Source organism: Bos taurus, chromosome 22 (assembly GCF_002263795.3).
Source record: "Bos taurus isolate L1 Dominette 01449 registration number 42190680 breed Hereford chromosome 22, ARS-UCD2.0, whole genome shotgun sequence".
Classification (NCBI taxonomy): domain Eukaryota; kingdom Metazoa; phylum Chordata; class Mammalia; order Artiodactyla; family Bovidae; genus Bos; species Bos taurus.
Window position 1 is genome coordinate 32,658,124 of NC_037349.1, and position 24,476 is coordinate 32,682,599.

At 41.1% G+C, this 24,476-nt stretch overlaps 1 protein-coding gene across 2 annotated transcripts in view; it reads left to right on the forward strand.

The window, feature by feature from the left end:
* The window catches only part of TAFA4 (TAFA chemokine like family member 4), a 208,235-nt gene that overhangs the window by 75,669 nt on the left and 108,090 nt on the right, over positions 1-24,476 (forward strand). For both annotated transcript variants that reach the window (NM_001076435.1, XM_024983037.2), the window contains 2 exon segments: positions 5,122-5,257; positions 10,339-10,454. In NM_001076435.1, the coding sequence (NP_001069903.1) occupies positions 5,244-5,257; positions 10,339-10,454 (130 nt within the window). In that variant the 5' untranslated portion in view covers positions 5,122-5,243.

The window sequence follows — 24,476 nt, forward strand, 5'->3', positions numbered from 1 at the left end:
GAACCCTGTAGCAAGTCAGAATCACTTTTATTCACCAGCTTTTCAGAGATGAGGCAAAAATTATTTAGGGGTTAATAAAAAATAACAAAGAGTCGGACACGACTGAGCGACTGAACTGAACTGAACTGAAAAAATAACAGAGGCTCCAAGCCAGGATCTGGTCCTTATTCAGTCCAGTGGTCTACTCATGTGGGTCCACAGACAAAATTTTTACTTTTATCTTGATGACCATTGCCTTGAATTCCTGAAGAAAGAGTTATTTTCAGTCTATTTAGAAAAGCATGAAAAGGACTAATACTCTTTGAAAATATTTTGATAAGAATTGAAACAGTAGATTCCTTGGTACTAGATGGCTTGCATTTGAATCACGGCTTAGCCACTTGCTAGCTGAGCGACCTCGGGCAAACCCCTTGACCTATCTGTGTCTCACTGTCTTCATCTGCATAGCACGATAGAAATAAATCCTGCTTTTAAGTGAGTTATTATTTTAAAGTACTTGCACAATCACTGAACCATAGTAGACACTATGAAAGTGCTATTTTTTCTCATCGAATACATTTTTAATTAATAAGAGAGATTAGGAGCACATAGTATCAATCTCCTATACTTCTTATACAACTGATAGACTTTTGACCAAAGGAAAACATTGAATAGCAACAGTTTTTCAATGTTATTGAATGGTATATTCTATTAAATGTCCTTGAAGATATTTTAATTACATGAGAATATTGTATGAACTAACAGCTTGAGAAATGGTAAACCAGTATGACATTTTTAAAGGAATAGCAAAAAAACACCCAAATGTGTTTACAGAAGGTGTTCCTATGAAAGTGCTTTTTAAATAAAAGTAGATGAACTTCCTCTGGGGTCTTCAGTGAGAAGAAAGTCTGATGAGCCAGAACATTTCAACTATCAACTCCTCTTATGGTTTAAGAATGGTAATAAGTTCTGAATCATTTTAGTATATGTGATAAACCATTCTTTTTAGTGAACATCTATTGTCTTATTTTGATATAATTTCTGATGTAATGAAAAGTTGGAGGAATCATACAAAGAATTCCTAGATTCATCAGTTGCTTACATTTTGTTCATTTGTTTTTCTGGTCATTCATTCATTCGGTTTTCCTTCCTTTCCTCTTCCCTTTTTCCTCTCAGAATCATTTGACAGTAAATTCAAGACAGTTGCCCTTTTTTCCTTAAATATTTCAGGGTATATTTTAATAACAGGGACATTCTCTTAACTAATTTAATATTGATATGACACTGTAATCTATAGGCTATATTCAGAAATTGTTATTTGTCCCAGTAGTGTCCTTTATAGATAAATGTGTGTGTATATATGTGTGTGTGTGTGTGATTGTGCATGTGGTTCATTTGAGAATGACTATGCGTGTGTTTTTTTTCTGATCTGAGATGCAGCATAGGATCACCATTTCATTTGGTTGCCATGTATCATTCCTTCATTTGGAACAATTCCTCAGATTATTTTGGTCTTTCATAACCTTGACAGTTTTTAAGGAGCAATTACTTTGCAGAAAGTCTCTTACATTTAAATTAGTCAAACGTTTGGCATTTTTCCTCGTGATTAGGTCCAGGTTTAAGGTCATTGTGAATTGTGGTTTTAAAAGGAATGTGGTATTTCATCACTGTAGGGTTTTAGAATGAAAAGATAAGAACGTCATGCTGCATAAATTGACATCTGTGGAGTGAGGTGGGTGTAGCAAAAGTGATATAAGAGATACTCTGAGGGTGCTTATCTACAGCAAGCCAATAGCTGTATTTCCCAAAATAATCCTTTCAAGGAATTCACTCTGCTAATAGTGAAGGCAAGTAGATCAAGAGAAAAGAAAGGCGGAACCTCACTATTTCCTTGATAAGAAATCGGGTGTAGGCTGACTTCTTTCTTGGGTACAACAGAAATAAATTAAACATCTGAAGAATGGTCTCCTCTGCCTGGGAAGCTCAGAGTTTCTTGGTACCAGGGAACATGAACAGGCATCCTGCTCTTTTGTAGAAAAGTGACTGTCAAAAAAAAAAAAAAAAAAAAAGAGAAGAAAAGTGACTGTCTCCACATAAGACCAGTGTATAAGGTGAAAGATGAAAAATGTAACCCAGCACGCAAATGCTGTTTTTTTTTCTCATTCCAACAGTTGGAATTGGACCAGACACATTTAAAATTGTTCTTAGTCTAGATATGGCAATGTCATTCATCATTGTAAACACCCAGACTCTTTAAAAATGAATGACTATTTTTTTAGTTTAAATATTTTTATTTTAGTATTATATAATATAATAATATTGTATTAATAAGTAATAATATCTTATTGAAGTATTGTTGATTTACAATGTTGTGTTAATTTCTGCTGTATAACAAAGTGATTCAATTATGTGTGTGTATGTATTTACACACACACAGAATATATATTCTTTTTTTTAGATTCTTTTCCATTATGGTTTATCACAGGATATTGGATATAGTTCTCTGTGCTGTACAGTAGGGCTTCCCTGGTGGCTCAGATGGTCAAGAATCCGCCTGCAATTCAGGAGACCCGGGTTCAGTCCCTGGTTGGAAAGATCCCCTGGAGAAGGGATGGACTGCCCACTCCAATGTTCTTGCCTGGAGAATCCGAGGGATGGAGGAGCATGGTGGGCTGCCATCTATGGGGTTGCACAGAGTCGGACACGACTGAAGCGACTTAGCAGCAGCAGCAGCAGAAAAAGGAAGGACTTTTAAAGTAGAATGATAGAAAAGACTGTGCCACCATTGGAAAACAACCTGGAGGGAAGTAGAGTGACTGGAAACACATGCTTTTCACATTGTACACAAAAGCACTGATGGTCTTGAATGTACTAAAGTTCAGACATGACAGGAAAAAGTTAATCCTTTTAAGCAAGTGCCTAGGGTACACTCGGGGAAAATCTGACTGAATGAGTTACTGCTCAGCCTAAAATTAAACTCCTGGCTTTTTGTCTAGCATGTGAACTATTGGATCACATTTGTTTTCGCTGATGAATCCTTTTTTTTTTTAACGAATTGAAAAGAGAATCCCCAGTGGTTCCCTTTATGCGAAGAAAACAAGATAAATATTAGCTAGGAAAGGTCATTTTGGTTTCCAGTATGTGGGGAGTTCATTAGGATGGGTTCTGGTAAATTATACTGTGTATTTCTTTCCGATAACAGAAGGTCATGTTGTGCCCTTGGGTGGATATCAGGACAAATATACTTAATAAAGTTGGAGGATCTGGGAGACGAACATTATCCAGTGATTTCTTTTCCAAGTATCGTACATTTATACAGTTACTCAAAGCTGCTTCTCTCTCGTAGAGCTAATCACTCATGGCCTCCTCTGTGTCTCCTGTGGCCCCAGAAGGATGGATCTCAAGCCTGTCACCTAAAGAGGGCTCTAGACAAACATCTGTAATTCCCTCCAGAGCATCCAAAGAAGAGAAAACTATCAGTTGTACTTTGTGGTGCATTTGCAGTGGGTTCAACAGGATTCGATAATGATTAGACTGTGGAGCAAGGATCTTTTGTAAAAATAATTTTATTTATTTTTGGCTATGCTAGGTCTTCATTGCTTTGCAGGCTTTTCTCTAGTTGCAGCTAGTTGGGGCTATTACACGTTAGTGGTGATGCACAGGCTTCTCATTCCAGTGGCTTCTCTTGTTGGGGAGCACAGGCTCTAGGAAGCACAGACTTCACTAATGCTTGGACTCTGGAGCACAGGCTCAATAGTTGTGGCACATGGGCATAGTTGCTCCATGGCACGTGGGAATCTTCCCTGACCTGGGATCGAACACGTGTCTCCTGCATTGGCAGATGTTTTCTTTATCACTGAAACACCTGGGAAGCCCGCAAGGATCATTTGTATGTCACATTTGCAGCTTAAATATTTATTGTTGCCCATCATTATTTCTCTTTGATCTCCATCCCTTGGAGGAATGTACTTAACTCGGTAACATTAAAAACGGGTAATTTCATGTTCCTTTGTTTTTGAAATGTCTTTTGTTTTGGCATTATCTGAATCCTTCTTGAAAAATGTTTTCATTAAGAATAAAAGTCTTTTTAGGTGTGTGCATTAAAGGAGTATGTTGAATCTCAGTTATGGTGTTAAAAAGTGTTTTTTGTATTTTCGTGTGTTTTATGTTGGAAAAATTTTTGCCTTCTGTGTCCCATCAGCACTTTTCAAAAAGCATCCTTGCAAATTGTTTTATATCTGTATTAGTGAATGAATGAAAGTTGCTTAGTTGTGTCTGACTCTTTGTGACCCCATGGACTGTAGCCCACTTGGCTTCTCTATCTGTGTGGAATTATCCAGGCAAGAATACTGGGGTAGGAACCCATTCCTTTCTCCAGGGGATCTTCTCAACCTGGGGATCAAACCCGGGTCTCCTGCATTATAGGTGGATTCTTTACCATCTGAGCTACTAGGGAAGCCTGTATATATAAAGCCCATTCATTAAAAAGTAATTTATTTATTTTAATTGGAGGATAATTACTTTACAATATTGTGGTTGTTTTGCCATACATCAACATGAGTCAGCCATGGGTGCACATATGTCCCCCCTTATAGATTATTATATAATATTGGGTCTACTTCCCTGTACTATACACTAGGTTCTTCTTGGTTATCTATTTTATACACAGTGGTGTGTTTTGCAAATTGTTTATCATCATCACAGAACATTGAAACTTAGGTCTGCATGCTGGCTTTTCCACTGCTCTGTGAACTTGGGCAGGTTGTGGAACTCTTGGGATTGGAGAATCTCCAATTTCATTTTCATCCCATGGTTGATGAGAGAGTGGAATTTTGCATCATGAGTGGTTTGGTACCCTCTGTCAACCTGGTCATGCCTTTGCTGCAGAGGAAACTTCTGCTTTAAGATTGTATTCTGTTAACTACTGTGTGGCTAATTAATAAGTGCAGAATTCTGTATTTCCCGCCCTCCCTCCATCCCCATCTGTTAGGACCCTTTACAAATGTGGGTGTGTTTGACTGTCTACCACTTGCCTGAAAACACAGTTGTTGTAAAAAAAAAAAAAAAATTTGCTTCTGAAAACCTGTATCATCTCAACATTAAAATGCTAATGGCTTCCTGTCTTTTTTGTATTTTAAATAGGTCTATGAAGTTAAGATAATTTTTTGGAACTGTTGAAATGGTTGGTCCTTGCTACCAATGGGAACTTGGAGTCACTCTGAAATCCATCCTGGAATAACTGTGTTTGACTGGAACCAAATTTTATGAAGTCTCCAAGGTAAAATGATTTTAGCACATACCTAGAGATGGTATCTTTATGAAGCATAAAGAATTTAGGCAGATGGAATATCTTAGAATTGATGACCCTTTATAAAAGCTTTATGTTGAATTTTTGGAAATATGGAGAATTTTAAAAAAATTAGCTCTGATCTTTGAAATTATTTCAGTTGATAAAGCAGTACTTTGGCTATTCCACAGGGCCAAAGGTGATATGTTTAAGATAAACTAATTTTGTTTTACATTTGGACAAAAATGTTCAATGTAGGAGAAATTGAAGTATCACAGTAGGTATGAAAGTGAAAAGTGAAAGTGTTAGTCACTCATTTGTGTCCTATTTGTGACCCCATGGACTGTAGCCCACCAGGCTCCTCTGTCTGTGGAATTCTCCAGGCAAGAAATGCTGGAATGGGTTGCCATACCCTTCTCAAGGGAATCTTCCCAACCCAGGGGTCAAACCTGGGTCTCCTGCATTGCAGGCAGATTCTTTACTGTCTGAGGCACCACAGTAAGTGTAGTAGGTGAGATATCTTTTTACTTGGGCTCTGGATTATGGAATGAAATGAAGAATCATTGCTAAATAGCTGCCCGCCTAGCCATAGGCATTTCTCCAGGGAATCATAGCTGTTGTTAAAGTAGATACTTGTTCTAGGCAATACTTGTTCTCAAACTCACCCCAGACCCTGATACATAGAATTTTCCATGAAGAAGTCAGATCAGGGATGATCTCCCAAGATTTGGAATAGGGGCTCATGAGACTTTTGATTTGGGGTTTGTTGTTGGAATCCAACCAGGAGAACAGAAGCCATCCAGGAGCAGAAGGACAGGAAATTGAATTCAGGAAACTGATTACATGTGTGATGGGAGAGTCAGAGAGGTCAAGCAGAAGACACAAAGGCAGCCCATAGATGAGCAACAGCAGGCAACAGCTCCTGCCATCAGATGAGCAACAGCTCCTGCCATCCTGAGGCTGGTGGGACAGAGGAAGGCAGTCCTGCTGGCCAGTGGCCTTGGTGGGGAAGGGCCTTCCGTGGGAGCTGGAGCCATAGTGGGAAATTGACACCATGGAGGAGAAATGGCCACTCCGTTGACCCTGCCAAGACAGAGAAGGTGGGGAAAAATACCATGGCCTTTCCCTTCCACTCTGCAGGCTCTAACCAATGTCTCCTATTGGTGAAAGCCAGGTAGGAGCCAGATCATTCAGGAGCCTGGGGAATGCAGTACAGAGGTGTCACCCAGTAGAAGTGAAAAGAATGGTGCTGAGGGCAGAGCAGGCCCAGGCTGGGCTAGGGTTTATATTTGAAGTCTCTTCCCATCACATTTTAATGAGCGTGCTGCCCTACCCAGCATCCCCTTCAGGAATGAAGGATTCATGCCCTCAACTGTCGGAAGCATTGCAGAAGATGGCCTGCAGCATCTTTAAATTGTCCGCAATCCAAAGAGCCTCCTTGCCTGAGATGATTTTCCCTGATGTTCAGGTGTAAAGGCCTGACCTCTCACCACAGTTTGGGACCATGGAGAAGGGGCATCTCAGCTGTGTAGTTTGTTCAGTCACTCGTGTCTGACTCTTTGCAACCTCATGGACTGCAGCACGCCAGGCTTCCCTGTCTTCACCATTTCCCGGAATTTGCTCAAACTCATGTTCATTAAGTCCGTGATGCCGTCAAACCATCTCATCCTCTGTCGTCCCCTTCTCCTCCTGCCTTCAGTCTCACCCAGCATCAAGGTCTTTTCCAGTGAGTCAGTTCTTTGCATCAGGTGACCAGAGTATTCTGGAGCTTCAGCATCAGTCCTTCCATTGAATATTCAGGGTTGATTTCCTTTAGGATTGACTGGTTTGATCTGAGCTTTGGAACTTTCCAGAGGGTTATCTGAGGCCTTTTCCTCTTTCTGTCTTTCCTTCTTCTTGTCCCTCCCCTTTCACAGGTGATACTCCCTAGAGCACTCCTTAAGTCATCCGCTGATTATTAATTTCTATCTTAGAGTTGACTTCCTAGGGTACCCAGCATTTGGGACTCAGATCATCTCAGACATACTCTCCCAGTTTTGTTAACTCCATCCAGACAGGTTTAGGACTTGAGGTGACTGATAAACACATGGAAACTGAACTTCACTGGTAAATTAGGTGGGACAGATTATAGCTCATCTGATAGACTTCATCTGAATTTGGAGACTCTAAATCAGGTGGAACACTGTGGTTAGAGGCAGAGGAGCCAACCCACGAAGCAGGAAAAAGTGGAGGATAGAAGAGTGAAGAGGCCTTTGGAGACCTATTGTTTTAAACTGTTCAATTTGGCAGTGTTTATTACATGGCAGTAGAAAGCTAGTACTCCATTCATCTGATTCCTTAAAATTTTCCTTTTTTGGGCCACTGATTGCTACAAACCAGAAGTTAGGGTACCCGATCCAGTTTGCAAATGTGTTTTGTTTGATCTGCACTCTGTTTTTAAAACAAAACAAGTGGAACCCCTTGCTGACTCGAAGTGTGCAGACGGTGTATCAGAAAGCAGCTTCTCTTGAAAAGTCATTCCTGGTGTTCCCTTGGAGCAGCTGCCCCTAGACAGGACTCTACCTTCCTTACTACTCTCCAGTGCCTTGGGCCCAGCCAGCCTACACTTTTATTGGGAGATATTTGAAATTTTACCCCTAGGTAAGAGGGATAAGACTTTGTAACAGTTAGATTAATAATGGATACTGGAGTTAACAACTGGAATTTTAAAATATGGGAGGGGGGACAGAGGACCTCATTCAAAAACTCAGTATATATAGAATTCTGAACCTCCATGCTTTCCCTGTTGAGTAATAAATTAATAATCAATTTTCTGAAGTGAAAATGTAATTACATACTAGCACCTCAAGCTCACATAGACTCGCACATATTCTTTGCCACCTTTTGAGCTGATTCCAAGGTTTCTACCCACTGTGCATGGAGGCTGAGGTGGGGGAGACGGAGGACATGCTTTGCAAAATTAAGGTGCACGCAGGTCTTTCAAAGCAGAGACACCTAGTGTTCCTGTCAGTTTCAAGTGCTTGGAATTTCCAAGGCCAAGGGCAAAATGATGTCAAGCTTTGAAGCTTGACATCAAAAGAGACTTGTCTCAAGTCCCTTTTGCCACCATGGTCTTCAAAGATAATCTTAGAATCTTGTATTACTGTGGTTGTTTCAGAGTCATACTGAATCTCAAACCAGGGGCAGTACAAGATCTTTCAACAAGATCTGTGTGACTACTTTGTGAGAGGCCAGTGCCTGCTCCTGGGAGTGTGGTGTGGCCACCGGCTCCCCAAGGCTGCACTTCCTCTTGAGCACAGAGTCAGGGTTCTGGTTGAGACCCCATGGGGTTGGCAGTCATGGGCTTGTTAGGCCCTTTCTTCAGGATTTCCTCAGAAGCTTTGCCTGTAGTGTTACTCAAACAGGAATCCACGGGCCATGTCTTTATCATCTGCCCATGGGTGTTTATACATCTTGTATATGAAAAGGGAGTTCCTTTGATCCTCTGTGGTGGATCTATTATCCCTGAAGCCAGGCAGAACCCAGTGTTACTGGAGTTTCAAATGCCCAGAGCTTGGACTTCCATTTGAAAAAGTTAATTAAAAAAAGAGCAAACTAAAGTTAATCTAGTGCTGCTGCTGCTGCTAAGTCGCTTCAGTCGTGTCCGACTCTGTGCGACCCCATAGACGGCAGCCCACCAGGCTCCCCCATCCCTGGGATTCTCCAGGCAAGAACACTGGAGTGGGTTGCCATTTCCTTCTCCAGTGCATGAAAGAGAAAAGTGAAAGGGAAGTCGCTCAGTCGTGTCTGACTCTTCGCGACCCCATGGACTGCAGCCTACCAGGCTCAGAAAGTTAGGGAAGAAAGTAGAATGCATATTAGCTATTTTCTTTTTATTTACTTTTTTTTTGGAAAGGGAAGTGTTTTAGAATAGACCACACAGCCGCATTTGTAAACTGAATTGTCTTTGAGCAGCTGTTTGGATACTGTCCATTCATATGAAGTGAGGTATATTTTCCCAGTTTTTATTGAGATGTAATTGATTCATAACACTGTGTATGTTTGAGGTGTGCATTGTATTGATCCAATATGTTTATCAGCTGCAAAATGATTCCCACCATAGTATCAGCTACCACCTTCTTACTGTCGCAGTTACTGTTTCTTTCTTGTGATGAGAACATTTAAGATCTACCCTCTTAGAACGTTCAAGTATATGGGACAGTGTTATTAGATGAGCTGTAATCACCATGCTGAACATTAGATCCCCAAACTTGTTAATCACGTCACTGGGAGATTTGACCGTTGACTAAATTTCCCTCACCCTCAACCCTTGCTGACCACTGTGCTACGTAATCTGTTTCTCAGAATTTGTCTTTTTTAGATTCTACATAAAAGTGAGATTATGTAGTATTTGTGTTGATCTGACTTATTTCACTTAGCAGCAATGCCCTCAAGGTCCATATGAAATTTTGTTTATGGCAAGATTTCCTTCATTCTCATTGCTGAATAATATTTCATCTTTATCCATGTATCTATTGATATCTGTATGACGTTGTTTATACATTTATCTCTAGTTGCCCATGTTCGCATCAGACTCTGAGATTGGATTAATCCACTATTCAGCCAGTATTCTAGGCCAAAGGGCATTAATATGCAGTCAGAGAAACCAGGGGAAAGTTCTCAGGCCTGGTGTGTGAATTTCTGTGGTTTCTTTCACATGCAGAAACCACATATCTTTTATTTGAATCCTGCTTAAAGTATGTTGCTTTTTAAATTTTGTGCTATAAAATAGTATATAACCCCCATGTTCTATCAGGGCCACTCAGGCTATGCTCTAGGGGTTCATAAATAGACTTCTCACTGAGGCATGTAGCTAACTTGAGAAACTTTTAATTATAAAAGGTGTGTATTGGAAACTGAGTGAATGCACAGTGCATGTAAGGTTCGCTTGGCCTCTGGTCTCTTTAGTGAGGTAGGGGTAGAGGTGCATCGCCCAGCATCTTCCTCTGCTCTCCCCACTTTCTAAGGACGGTGTTTGCTCAGAGTCTCTCACCACCCATCCATCGCTGACCTGCATCCTGCTTTCTCTCCAGGATGAGAGCCTGTGCCAGATCCGTCTTGCTGTCTCACTGGCTCTTTCTGGCCTATGTGTTGATGGTGTGCTGTAAGCTCATGTCTGCCTCCAGCCAGCACCTCCGGGGACACACAGGTAAGCCCTTTAAACTCGTCATGCGCCACTGAGATCAACTAATAAAACTCTTTCAAACGTCAAAGCCCACATTTTAGGCACAGGTAATTGACAGGAACCTTGACTGGTGTGTAAATAACCAGAGGAAGCATGAAATACAACAGGGTGAAGCATTTTGATGCTTAAAGAGATTTGTTCTAGATATCTTTTTAAGATTTCTCCAGGTTTTCCTTTTCCTTTTCCTGGGTACACGTCCATTCTTTGGAAGTGATTTTTCTCAAAGAATCCTGGAAACCCAGCAGTATTTTGTGCTTATATATTCCAGCTTCCTTTGAAGGCAGAACATCTTTATTGATAAACTTGAATGAACACTGAAGGCAGTTTGCACATAATAGGGTTCTTTTGGGAAAAGATGGTGAATGATTTAAAAAGAAAAAAGAAAGGGAAAAAAAATGTCGTGGTAGCTTTTGCCCCAGGACCTAAAATAGAACGTGTTTGAAGTCTTAGAGAAGCACTCTGATACTTTCTAGTGAGACCCATGTCTGTCCTTCACTTATTTCTAAAGATAGATCAAAATAATCAGTTAAGTATCTCTGTGTGTATTGTGTATTTGTCTTCACCTTTCCCTTTTACATCTACATTTAAAGTGATACAGATTTGAAAACTCCCCAGTGAATTGTGTTTTCCTGAATAATTGATATTTGTCAGCAAACTCGTTACTAAACAATTAATTTACTGTCTATGCTTCAGTAATCAGAGGTGTGGCAGTGCCAGGTATGCTCTGAGTTTTTAGTGAAAGAGTGAAGCTTGAACCCTAAACCGTGTATGTGTCAGAATTGTAAAGTCTGTGTCTAAGAAAGTGTGCTGGTCACATAGCCTTATTCTCAGATATACAGCAGGTCAAGGTTTCTCGTTAGTTATTCTGATAATTTAGGACTAAGACTTAACTTTAAGCTGAAGTTTTGAAACTCTCTCAGAATTCAATTTTCCTTAAGTGACAGTTTCGAGAAGACAAGAAAAATAATGATTGCAATTTTAATAAATCAGTGTAAAATCGATACCATTTGACTGCTGTGAAAGTGCCCAGGGCTAGTTGGTTATTGTGCTGTGTATCTTTGGGTGAGCTCACTCTCAGGCATAGGGTATTTGAAGTCATCAGTCTAACCTGTTTAATACACATCTCTTTTCTTGGGTTGCAGGTAGAGAGTCAGTGTAGTTCAGAAGCAGAACATTTCAGTGGGGCAGGTTAGCACCAGCACATTCCAGACTTCTCAAAACTGGGTTTGAGATTGTGATCAATAGTGATTAAACCTGAGGGAAACAGGGGCCATGACTAACCCTGTTAGACTAACCCTTCAATTCTTCATCTTTGTTGGCAATCCTCATTCCATACCATAACCTTTTAAATTTGGAAAAGGTGAGACCATAGGGTGTCTGTGTGAAAGTGAAGGTGCAGTTCGATAATAAAATGTGTTATACATGAGCAAAAAGAAAAAAAAAATCTGAATTAAATCTAAATTAAGATTAGAATTGTGAACACACGAGATGCAGTATCTTCCCTATAAGCCAAGACTCAACTGTAACAGGGACGGTAAGAAGTCTGAGCAAAGCCTTTGAAAGTTTTGCTCAAGAAATGAAATTTTCATCATGGATTTCTTTCAGTGATTTTATTTGGATTCTTGATTTTTGGTTTCTTTTTGACTTTCGGGGGATTCTTCCTAATTTTGTTTTTGGAATTTAAGTACCTATCATCCCTCATCTTTTTAAATTAATTAATTTATTTTTAATTGGAGGATAATTGCTTTGCAGTGTTGTATTGGTTTCTACCACACATCAACACGAATCAGCCATAGGTATACATACATCCCTTCCTTCTTGAACCTCCCTCCTACCTTCCACTCCATCCCACCCCTCTAGCTTGTCACAAAGCATCGAGTTGAGCTTCTTGTGTCGTACAACAAATGACCACTGGCTATCTACTTTACATATGGTAGTGTATCTTTCCATGCTACACTCTCAATTCATGCACCTTCTCCTCCCCTCACCGTGCCACAAGTCTCCATGTCTGTGTCGCCTTGGCTGCCCTGCAATTAGGTTCATCGGTGCCGTCTTTCTAGATTCCATATGTACGTCTCACCCCTCATCTCAGTAGCCGTCAAAGCAGTCAGGATGGCTCCTGCCCACGGGGAGCTCTGTTCTCTCCCTGGGGCCTCAGGCTGTATATGAAGAACCATCTTTGCAGAAGTACAGGCGTGCTTTGTTTTTTTGCTCTTGGCTTCTGGCTTGCACTTTACTGCCTTTTTTTTTTTTTGAACAAATCAAATGTTTGTGGCAACCCTTTATCCAGTAGGTCTATCGGCTCCGTTTCTTCCCAACTGCGTTTGCTCTCTTTGTGGGTCTGTGTCCTAGTTTGGTAATCCTTACCCTATTTCAAGCTTTTCCATTATTTATTTGTTATGGTCTGTCTGACCTGTGATCTTTGATGTGACCATTGCAAAAAGATTATGACTTGATGAAGGCTCAGATGATGGTTAGCGTTTGTAGCGATGAAGTATTTTTAAAATTAAGGGATGTGAATTCTATTTTAGACATAATGCTTTTGCACACTTACTAGACTACAGTAACGTAACTTTTATATGCAGAACCGAAAAACTCACGTGTCTTGAGTTATCACGATATTCACTTTATTGAGGTGGTCTGGAAGCACACTGGCAAAGTCCCTGTGATCTGCCCATACCCTTTGTTTAACTGCAGTTGAAGGCTCCTGAACCCTACTGTGAAGTCTTATTCCCTCATGGGTTTCTTAAGCTGTGTCCTTGATGCCTGGAATATAATGGGTGCTAAATGAATATTTATTAATAGGCTGGTTTTGCCTATTTGTCACCATGGAATCAGTTATGTAATTTTCTGCTGGTGCTAAAATTCCAGACGGTAACAGGCAGGTGTGAAAAGATATCCTGTTAACTTTTTGTTGATTATTAGGGTTCTCCAGATAAACAGAACCAATAAGATATATATACACACACACATTGTTGTTTAGTTGCTCAGTTGTGTCTGACTCTTTTGTGACCCCATGGACTGTAGCCTGCCAGGCTCCTCTGCCCATGGGATTTCCCAGGCAGGAATTCTGGAGTGGGTTGCCATTGCATTCTCCAGGGGATCTTCCCCACTCAGGGATCAAACCCACATCTCCTGTTTGGCAGCCAGATTCTTTTAGCACTGAATCACCAGGGAAACCCTGCATATGCATGGTGTACATTGCAGCCTTCCAAAGGCCTGCGGTCCAGGAGCACAGAGGGCAGGAGATAGTCAGTGTCCCAGCTCAGCAGTCAGGGAAAGAACAAATTCCACCTTCTGCTTTTTTCTTCTTTTCCTCAAGCGCTTGGATGAGGCCCACCACAGTGGGCCATCAGCTTCACTCAGCGCCCCAGTTCAAATGCTAACCTCTTCCAGGAACACCTTCACAGACATATTCGGGGGTCATGTTTTGGCAGATATCTAGGTGTCCCCTGGCCCACTCAAGTTGACAATTTCATGTATCTTTCTAGATAGTGTTTTATATAGTCATCTATATTTTCTATATTATTTTACAGATTTATGTATGTACGCACCTATCCTTCCAGAAAAAGGAATGTGTATACTAGTACGTGTGTATGCACAGATATCTCACCCTATACTTTGTTTTGTACCTTGATTTTTTTCCCATTTAACAATAGAGTTTAAGGGGGCTTTGTTTGAGTGCATGCAGATTTATATCCCACTCTGTTGTACAGATGTGCTCTCATTTATTTGATCACTCCCAGTTTTGGTGGACATTTACCTTGTTGTCTGTCGTATTTTCCAAATACATGTCCTGACTGCAGGTGAATCTCTAGTAGTGGAATTGTTGAATTAAAGTGTACGTAAATGTATTAGTGGGGCTTCCCAGGTGGCGTTGTTGGTAAAAGAATCCACCTGCCAGTGCAGGAGATGCAGAAGACGCAGGTTTGATCGCTGGGTCAGGAAGATCCCTTGGAGGAAGGCATGGCAACCCACTCTAGTATTCTTACCTGGAGAATCCCACAGACAGAGGAGCCTGTCAAGATACATTCCATGGGGTTGCAAAGAGTTGGACACAACTAAACTTCTGAGCACACATACAGCAAATGTATTAGTGAGAGTGGGTTAATTCCTGTTACACATAGACCAAAGAAATATACATAATGGTTTAAACAAAAGAAGCTGTATTTCTTGCTCGTGAGTGCTGTGTAGGTAACATGTCAACTGGCTGTCCTCTCCTGTGGCCTTTTTGGAACCACAGGGCATGGAAGCTATACTGTTCTCAGCCTGTGTCCTCGAAGGCTGTCCTGGAGCCATCTTCATTCCGGCCAGCTAGAAGGGGAATGGGTGGGGAGGGTACACCTCGGAGGTGATGATGAACTGGGTTAGAAGCTGGCAGTATCCCTTGACCTGTCTTCTCTTGCTATTGGCTACAGCTGAGTGCCCACGGCCACACCTTGCTGCAGGGGCTGCTGGGAAACATACCCTAGCTGGGGATCCAGGTCCGAGAGGAGATGATGGTTTTTGGTGAGTGTCCTGCATCCTCTGACAACCGTATTAAGATTTCAATAGTGCAGGGAGTTTCCTGGTGGTCCAGCAGTTGAGTCTGAGCTTCCTCTGTAGGGGACACGGGGTCTATCCCTAGTCTGGGAACTAAGATCCCACATACTGTGCAACGCAGCCAAAGAGAAAGAAAGATTTTAGTAGTGCCAAGCAGGCTCCAAAACTTCTGAACTTAAACTTACAGCAGCAGTAGTAGTAGTATAACTCCCTTTCCCTCACACCCTCATCAGCTCTGGGTGCTATCAGGTCTTACTGATGTGTGAAAATGGTAATGAAAACTACTGTCAGATTGTTTTGACTTGCAGCTCTTTGACTACAGACTCTGTGCTGCGGGACTACTTGTTTTCCTTGGGCTATCCTATCCGTTATCTGTTTTTGTCTTGGCTGTATTGTTTACTTGTCGATTTGTGAGAGTTCTTTATAAATTGAGGACACCAAGTACCTGGACTATCATTTCCTTGTTTCTTTCTGCCTTTTCTTTGCCCATGGTTCTCGCGAGGCTGTGTGTTCTAGTTGGCTGTGTGTGTTTATGTGTATGAGAGAGAGAGATGAGGAGGGAAATGGCGAAGGGAGGCAGGTGTTGTAAATGTCTCTAATGACCTCACAGCGGCCACGTGGATTTTCTTCCCAGAATTGTGCTCACCTGATGACAAAGTCAAGGGTCAGACTTGAGAAACTCTGGTCAGGTCTTTGTATCTGAAACAGCCTGAGAGTGGGAGCAAGCTGTAGAGAGTTAACTGTAGAAGACAGTGTACTGTGTCCAAAAGGACTCCTGACACCGTCCCAAGAGCTTTGTGGTTTGTGCTGGCCAATTAAAGAAACTGTGGCCCTAGGAAACCCTAGTTGGAAGCTTACTGGATGCTTTTAATGGCTCAGGTTAGAACCACTTGTAAAATAAACAAGGAGATATTTTCCAATCCCATCTTCACTCATCCGTCTAAGACAGAGCCAGAGGGGAAAAAGGTGGGACCCCATCCCTGATTTGGGCTGATCAGATCAGGTGTTAGGTGTGGGCTGAAGTTCACTTTAGTTCAAGTGTTAGAAAACAAAAATGCACCCAATTTTCGCAGAACAGGGAGTGGGAAACTTTCTTTAAGGCATTGATCATCTTCCACTAGAGTACAGAGATAGTACCTTTAAGGAATTAGAAAACACAAACGGCCACCTTTGTTGTTTTTTAAAATTCCACCTGACACAGTGATTGAGTAGGAGACCTTGGGGTGGCGAAGAGGCTGACACGACTTAACTGAACAACAACAAAGGAGACCGTGTGGGCGTCTGTAGCCCCGAACCACAGAAGAGGTGCCTGGGGCCAATTGGTAGGTTACATTCTTTTAAAAGGAAGCCAGAGTTAACTCTCTTATTTCTTCAAGGAGCAGTTTGTCCTTTCGTTCCCTGTCCCCCGACCTTTCCCCGCCACTGTACGTAGCATCATTTCCCCACAAGAGGGCAGCACGTGTAATGCTGTGGAAAGATGCTGACGATTTCACAGACTTCAGAGTCATTTGAAATTAACCATTTAGGGATGTTTGTGACAGTTTCATTCAAGGTTCACGTGATGAGTTTGGGACACAAAACATCCTACATCCTGGAGATTTATCCCTGGGTATATTTTGTTGTTGTTCAGTCGCTCAGTCGTGTCTGTCTCTTTGCGACCCCATGGACTGTAGCATGCTAGGCTTCCCTGTCCTTTACGAACAAGCCTAAGAATGAATATTTAGACACTTTAAATTTCCCCTTTGAAGACAGAATCATAGCTGCTTTTCCCATATAGCTGAGAGAGTTGGAAACTTGGGTGCTGCTGGTTTACAGGTTCATTTTAATAGTCCCATTTCTCCAGACAGCTTTAAATATGAATGACTTTGGTCACATTTAATTCCTGCAGATGCCATGGTGCCTAGCTGCTGTTTAATATACTCCGTTTTGGTGTAAAGTCTCCTGTTTAATACATTGTGCCCAGGTGTTAAGGCCCCGAGAAACGAGCACAACTGAGAATGAGGCAGCAGAGCACAAGCAGATCTTCAGGAAAGCATAATCCTGGTTCTGCCACTTCCCAGCTGTGTGACCTTGTCCAAGTCACTTAACCTCTCTGAACTTGCTTCATTATCTGTAAAAATAGAATGATGTACTTGCCTACCTTACGGGATTATTGGACCTACTCAATAAAAAAGTAGGTGAAAGGATTAGTACATAGTAAACACTCAGTAAATGGTAGCTGTCTTCATGTTTAGAGGCATTTAGAATGAGCAGGAGTCTGGAAACTTTCAAGGAATAATTGGGGGCTCCGTATGGGTGGGAGATATAATCAGTGACATAACGTTTGAAGCTTTATCATGTACAAGAGAAAATGCTTGTTTTTCATTGTTCTAAAGAGCTGACTGTAATGAAGAGAATGTCTTTATGAAGACTGGTGTTTCACTCAACCTTAAGGAAAGAGGAAAGGAATTTCTAACAAGCAGGATTTCACCATGCTGGGGACAGAGCAACCCCAGGGCGTGCTGAGAATCCTTTTACTTTCTAGGCTTCAGTCAGGTCTTCCGTAGAGGGAGGCACCTCACTGATGGGGAGCTGTGTCAAGAATTGTGACGGTTCTGAGGCTTAACCTTCCTTGCGAGGTCACAGGGCAGCCTGTCGGTTTCCTGGATGCTGGTGGAAGACAAGAGATCCTAGGCCAGAGGCAAGGGGTTTCTTCTTACTGCACAGCAAGTAGCAGGGGTTCAGGTTAGCTCCTGCTCTCCTTTCATATTTGAGCTGGTTACAAAATCTCTTTGGGACTCAGTCTCTTCTGGAAAGTGGAGATAATAAACAGTAAAAGTCATCCTTAAGGAGTTGTAAAGAGGAGTCAGTTCCCGTCTGGAAAGTGCTAAGAATTGTGTTTGTGTTTTGAATGTTCAATAAATGTTGGTCACCTTTATTGAAAACTGCCTTCTCCTTATGAGGGCATTCCATTTTATAGAGGTTCTGTCATGTTTACATTTATGGAAGTTTAGATTTTCTGGTTTCTCTGTGATACAGGATGATCGCAGAGTGTGAATGTTGGACTTGGGTGCCTTGTATTGCTTTCAGCTTTGGTTAAATTGTTCGAAAAGTAACTACATCTAAATTTGGGCTCCTGTTTCTGTCCCCTATAACAGCTGAAATCTTATAGGAACCCTGCTGATGATTTTGATTGGAATGACTACTTTAGCCCTCATTTACTGTAAGATATTTCTTTCCAAGATAATACAGATAGTTTTGAAAAATAATTAGTCTGCATTGTCAGAGTTCTGACACGAGGGGGCAGGCAGGGCTTAGAAGAGCTAACAGCAAGAAGCAGTATTGTAGCCTGATGCAGATGTTGTCTAGCAGAAATAGGAGAGCCACGTATGTAATTTTAAATGTTCTATATGACCACATTTAAAAAGTAAAAAGAAACACGTGAAGCAGTAATATATTTTATTTAACCTAATACATCCAAATATGATTATTTCAACCTGTGGCCCAAGCCACATTCTAAGCACTCAGTAGCTACACGCAGCCAGAGGCCAGTGTAATCTGCTTAGTGCAGGGGAATGAACTGAGTCTTAGCATTACTTTCTGAAAGATTAGAGTTATGAGTTATTTGTATTTTCATGGGTCAATCCTAGGGCACAGTGTTTTATCTCCTTTTTGTTCACTTAACTTCTTTTTAAGTTTTTAGTTTTAGGTCTTTATTTTTTTCTTGAATGACTGCTTCTAAATTTAGGTTAAGTACCAGGTAAGTGGGGTGTGTAGCCTTCATAAAGTGTGGAAAAGATGGCTGCATTTCCTGATGAACTGCCTATATGATCATTCCTTGCAAGAGGGTATATTTTTTTAGGAAAAGAAAAATGGCAGGATAGAGTGTGTGTGTGTGTGTGTGAGTGTGTGTGAGTGTGAGTGAGTGAGTGAGTGAGTGAGTGATGGCTTCAGCCATTAAGTCTTAAAGTTAGTCCCTGGAAGTTAATTTTGACCAATAATGGGTATTTATCCACTGGAGTGAAGTCCAACAATATAGATTTAATATAGTTTCTTCTGTAACTGTTTTCATCTTCCTGCCCTGCCCCCAGCGAATGGTTACTTCTTTAACTGTATGGGTATATTTCTATGTAGACAACTCCACAGGAATATCCTCTATTTTATAAGCCAGAAAAGGACTCCGCAATGGCCCCAAAGCCCACGTTTTGGTAGTAAAGAGGGTATCCATGTGATGATGCTTACTTGATTTCTCTGGGGAGCTTTTACTTGAAAAAAAAAAAAAAAAAAAAAACAGAGAGGCTCCACCACAGCTATGTTATATCTGAATCTTGGACGGTGGAGCCCAGGCAACTATATTAGTTAATAATTTCCTGGTGAGTATCAGAACCACTCATTCAGAAGAAAAAAAATCGGAAGTTTGACTCAAGCTCTTGTCATGCTACAGTTTGATCCCAGTGGTGATGAGTCTCCATTTCAGGCTCACTACACACAATCGGGCTTGAAGAGAGGTCTGTTTGCTCCCTGTAGCAATGACCTCCATCTCCACTTCTTTGGAAGGACTGTGAGAATATTTGGTCATTTTGTACTGGCATGACTGTTCCTGGATGCCAAGAGCTCGTAGCGTGAGGGATTCCGCTGACCTCCCTTGGACCCTTCATTATTTTTGTCCAGTGCCATTTGATGGGCTCATCTTAATCTCGGTGTTCATAAGAAAAAGGAACCAATTATGTGAGGTGTTAATATGTGACTTCTCATCTCAGCTGCAAGTTCAAGTCCCAGTGCCACAGACGAGGTCAGCTTGGCAAAATATCTGACAAATGAGCATGCTTCACATTGGTTTTTGTGGGGAGGAAGGGGTGTTTCACAGAGAGGGGAGTAAAGAATTTCAGGTCCTTAAATAAGCTTGTGAGCCCCCGCAGGTGGCAGAGCAGGCTTTTTTTTCCTGATGCATTTTTGTGCCTTTGAGGCAGAAGAGGCAACCCAAGGCCTTTGAAGAGTTCTCTGGGTAGTTAGGCAAAAGATTCTCTTTACCCTTGAGAAGAAAGCTCCTTTTTCTTTCTTCAAGCCATACCTTTGAACTTACCTAAACAAAGCCTACACTTTGGGGTTTAAAAAGCCCAAGATCTCATCTGAATGTTGGCTTTATCCAAGGAAACCAGAATCTTTTGTATAAAGAAAACAAAATCATTTGGTAAGAAGAATCAGGAGGGTAGAGATGGAAAGGGAAGAACAATGAGGTTTTATGTTTTTCTAGGTGTAACTTGAATGCTGGAAATAACTTGGCCCATATGGTGATAGTCATATTATTAAAAGGATGTTCAGAAACCTATTAAAACTTTAATTCACTCTGAGAAGAGAGTGTGTACAATAGTTAAAAACTTTCCCACTCCTTATGCTGTGGGCTGTCAGTGCATATGTCTTGGGGAAAGTCTGAAATCAGACAAAAACTACAGTCAATTTAAACTGGGCTGGGAGGGCCTGACCGGGTGGCTCAGTGCTTAAGAATCTGCCTGCAATGCAGGAGACGTGGGTTCAACCCACGTCAGGAAAATCCCCTGGAGGAGGAAATGGCACCCCACTCCAGTATTCTGGCCTGGAAAATCCCACAGAGGAGCCTGGAGAGCTATACTCCATGAGGTCACAAATAGTGGGACACGACTGAGCACACTCTCAGTGTGTTGTGGAACAGGTAGTGAGGGATTCAGAAAGGGAAAGAGTAGATAACTTTGTTTCAGGGAAAAGTAATACGGGCATGAAATAAAATGAAAGAATGACTCTACCAGTGGGGCATCTTTCTATAGTTTGTTACTGACTCTTGCGTAACTACTCGCTAAAAGGCTAGGGGTAAATACCAGCAATCCAGGCAATGTGTATGGCAGGGGAACGTGAACAGTTTGAACTTGGCACAAAGTTAAAGGTGTGTGCCTTCTGCCCTCAAGCCAAACGTAGTTTTAAGCTTTGCTGTTGGGAAAGCATTTGCAAGGCATGGTGGTCCAGGAAGTCATTTCTTTCAAGAGAACCATTGAAAGGCCTGGTTGGATTTGAGATACAGGCATGGATTTATTGCTGTTTGCTCTACCCGACCTTCCCCAGATGTCCTGTAGTCATCTAGCCGATTTCCAAAGTGCCAACCAGTGGAGACCAGTGACTTCAATTTGGAGAGATTCTATGTGTTTGAGCTATTACTAGTCAATCCTATTCAATAGGAAATATTGACTGTATATAAAGCAAGATAGTGGCAAGTAACACTGAATATTTTTCTAGTTAGTGGACGTCTAGAAATTTGAAACATCCACACAGTGGCTAGCTCAGCATTTTAGTTGCCAGGTCTGTGTGTGTGTTTATGCTCCAGAAGAAAAATTACAGTGTTTGATCTCTCCAGGTGGGAGCCTGTCTCTTCTACTTGTGCTGATCTTGAGTTTGTTTCCGATGAGCCTGACTTGGTGACTCTTGGCTGTGTGACACGTCAGAACCTGGATTGTTTCTCTAAGTCACGGAAACCTTCAATTGAACCCTATTAATTTTAGAATTTGTGATGATCCTGAAATGATGGGGTTGACATTTACCCATGCTCTGTCTATGAAAGGAGATTTGCTAAGCAAATAAATAGTGTAAACAGTGGGAGCTGTTGAAGTTACCTTTAAAAAATATCAAGTGATTTGAAAGCATTTATTTAACAGGAAATCAAAATGCTTGTGCTTTGGCTCTGTGAAGCCCTAGCTGTGTGAGTTATTGAAAAACAGTTATTCAGTCTCTCTGGCAATGGGACTGCACCCTCTATCTCAATGTTTTTTCATGAGGTTTAAATTAAATAGTGCAGAGTTGGGTATTACATTGAGAACTTAATGTATTTTTAAACAGCTTTATTGAGATATAATTGACATGCAGTAAACTTTGTATAAGTGTGCAATTTGGTAACTTGTAGCATATATAATGTATAGGTATATATATGTACACACACACACCCACACACACACACCCATGAAAACAATCTTGATGATCAAAATAATGAATATACCCATTACCCCTGAAAGTTTTCTTGTGCCCCTTTGTAACCAATCCCTCTTGCCCCTACCTGTACCATTGCCAGGCAACCACTGATCTGTTTTGCCATTATAGATGAGTTTTCATTGCCTGAAATCGTGTTGAAGTAAAACCATACAGGATCTATTCTTTTTTTGCTTGATTTCTTCTTCATAGTTGCTGTGTGGTTTATCTGGGGTGTCATATGCATCAGTAGCTCATTTCTTTTCTTCATTTTTATTGGAGTATAGTTGCTTTACAATACTGTGTTTCTTCCTGCTGTACAGCAAAGTGAATCACCTATACATACATACATACATACATACATACATACATACATAAATATATATATATATATATATATATCCCCTCTATTTTGGATTTCCTTTCCATGTAGGTCACTACAGAGCATTAAAAAAATCATTTTGTTTATTTATTTTTGGCTGTGCTGGGTCTTGCTCTGCAGGCTTTTGTCTAGCTGCAGTGAGTGGGGTTTTTTCTCTAGTTGCAGTGCAGGGTTTCTCACTGTGGTGGCTTCTCTTGTTAGGGAGCAAGGGCTGTAGGGCACATGGGCTTCAGCAGTTGGGGCTCCCGGGCTCTAGCACAGAGGCTCAATAGTTATGGCACATGGGCTTAGTTGCTTCATGGCACGTGGGATCTTCTGGGATCGGGGATCGAACCTGTGTCTCCTGCATTGGCAGGTGGATTCTTTACCACTGAGCCACCAGGGAAGCCCACTGTAGAGCTGAGTAGAGTTCCCTGAGCTATACAGTAGGTTCTCATTAGTTATCTATTTCATACATAGGAGTGTATTTACGTCAATCCTCATCTCCCAATTCATCGCATCTCTGTTTCCCCTGTTGGTGTCCATACGTTTGTCCTTGAATAGCTCATCTTATTGCTGAATAGTAGCCCATCCTGTGTCACACACTGTTTATCCATTCACCTGTTGGTGGACATTTGAGGGTGTTCCCAGTTTTGACTATTACAAGTAGGGGTGTTAGGAACATTTCTTACAAGTGCTTACATGAACATATGCTTTTATTTCTCCTAAGGAAGTTCCTAGGGAACAGAATGGCTGGTTCATATGGTAGATGTATGATTGACTTTTCAAGAAACTGTCAAACTGTTCTCCGGTGTGGTTGTACCAGCTCACACTCCTCCCAGCAGAGTAAGAGAGTCTTAGTTCCTTCACATTCTTGTCAGCACTTGGCATGGTCTGTATTTTTAATTTTAGCCCATTTACTAGGTGAGTAGTGATATCACATGATGGTTTTAATTTGCATTTCCCTTATGACCAGTGACATTGTGCATCTTTTTGTTTGCTTTTCTGTATATCTGTGAAGTGTATATTCAAATCATTTGCCCATTTTTTAGAAAGTTGGGTTATTTTCTTAATATTGAATTTTGAGAACTCTTTACATATTCTCAATACAATTCCTTCATCAGATAAGTGAATTGCAAATATTTCCCTTGAGTCTGTTCATTCTCATAACAGTGCCTTTTGAAAAGCAGTTTTTTGTTTTGATGAGATTCCGTTTACCAGTTTGTTCTTTTAGCTACCATGCTTTTGATATCTTTTGCTTCTAACTCAAGGTCGCAAAGCTTGCTTTCTATGAAATGGTTTAATTTTAGTCTTGATGTTTAGGTCTGTGATTCATTTCTGTAGATGATGTACTTGAATGCATTTTGAGTAGGTAAGAAAATACTGCTCATTATAAATTCTCCTCCTGTTACCTAGGTGAAGTTGCTGAGAGTACTTGAACATAATCATAGATTTCTTTTCAAAAGACTTAGGCATTTTAGTAAGCCAGACTGATAGTCCCACACTAGTTAGTCTGAATTAGTTAAAATAACGATGTCCAATAATGTAAACAGTACAGCTCTACAGAAAAGGATATTTTAAACAGCTCTTCTTCCAGACTTGGGCAGTAACCAGTTGTATAGACCGTGACAAGTTTAATCTCTTGGCCTCAGCTTCTGCAGCTGTTAAACACAGAAGTTAGATGATCTTTGCTGTTCACAGTATGTAGCTCTGTTTACTAGAGGTGGGTCGGATTCTTATGGGTCTTTATGTTCATCCTAGTACCAGTAACTGACTAGGTTGAATAGATGTCCCTCAACTGTGTGCAGCTCATTTTTCAAGCATGCATTGATAGCCTCTGATGGAAAAAAATAGAAATTGACTTAAAAGGGCTTTGACTTCCTATTAATGCTATGTCAGGTCTACATTTTCATAATCAAAGACTTATCAGCAGTGCAACCACTGTCTGATTGGAAATACATTGTAAACTTTATTCTTACTAGGAGAATGTACTGGCTCAGCTAGTAAGAATCCTCCTGCATTGTGGGAGAGCTGGGTTCGATCCCTGGGTTGGGCAGATCCCCTGGAGAAGGGAAAGGCTACCCACTCCAGTATTCTGGCCTGGAGAATACCATGGA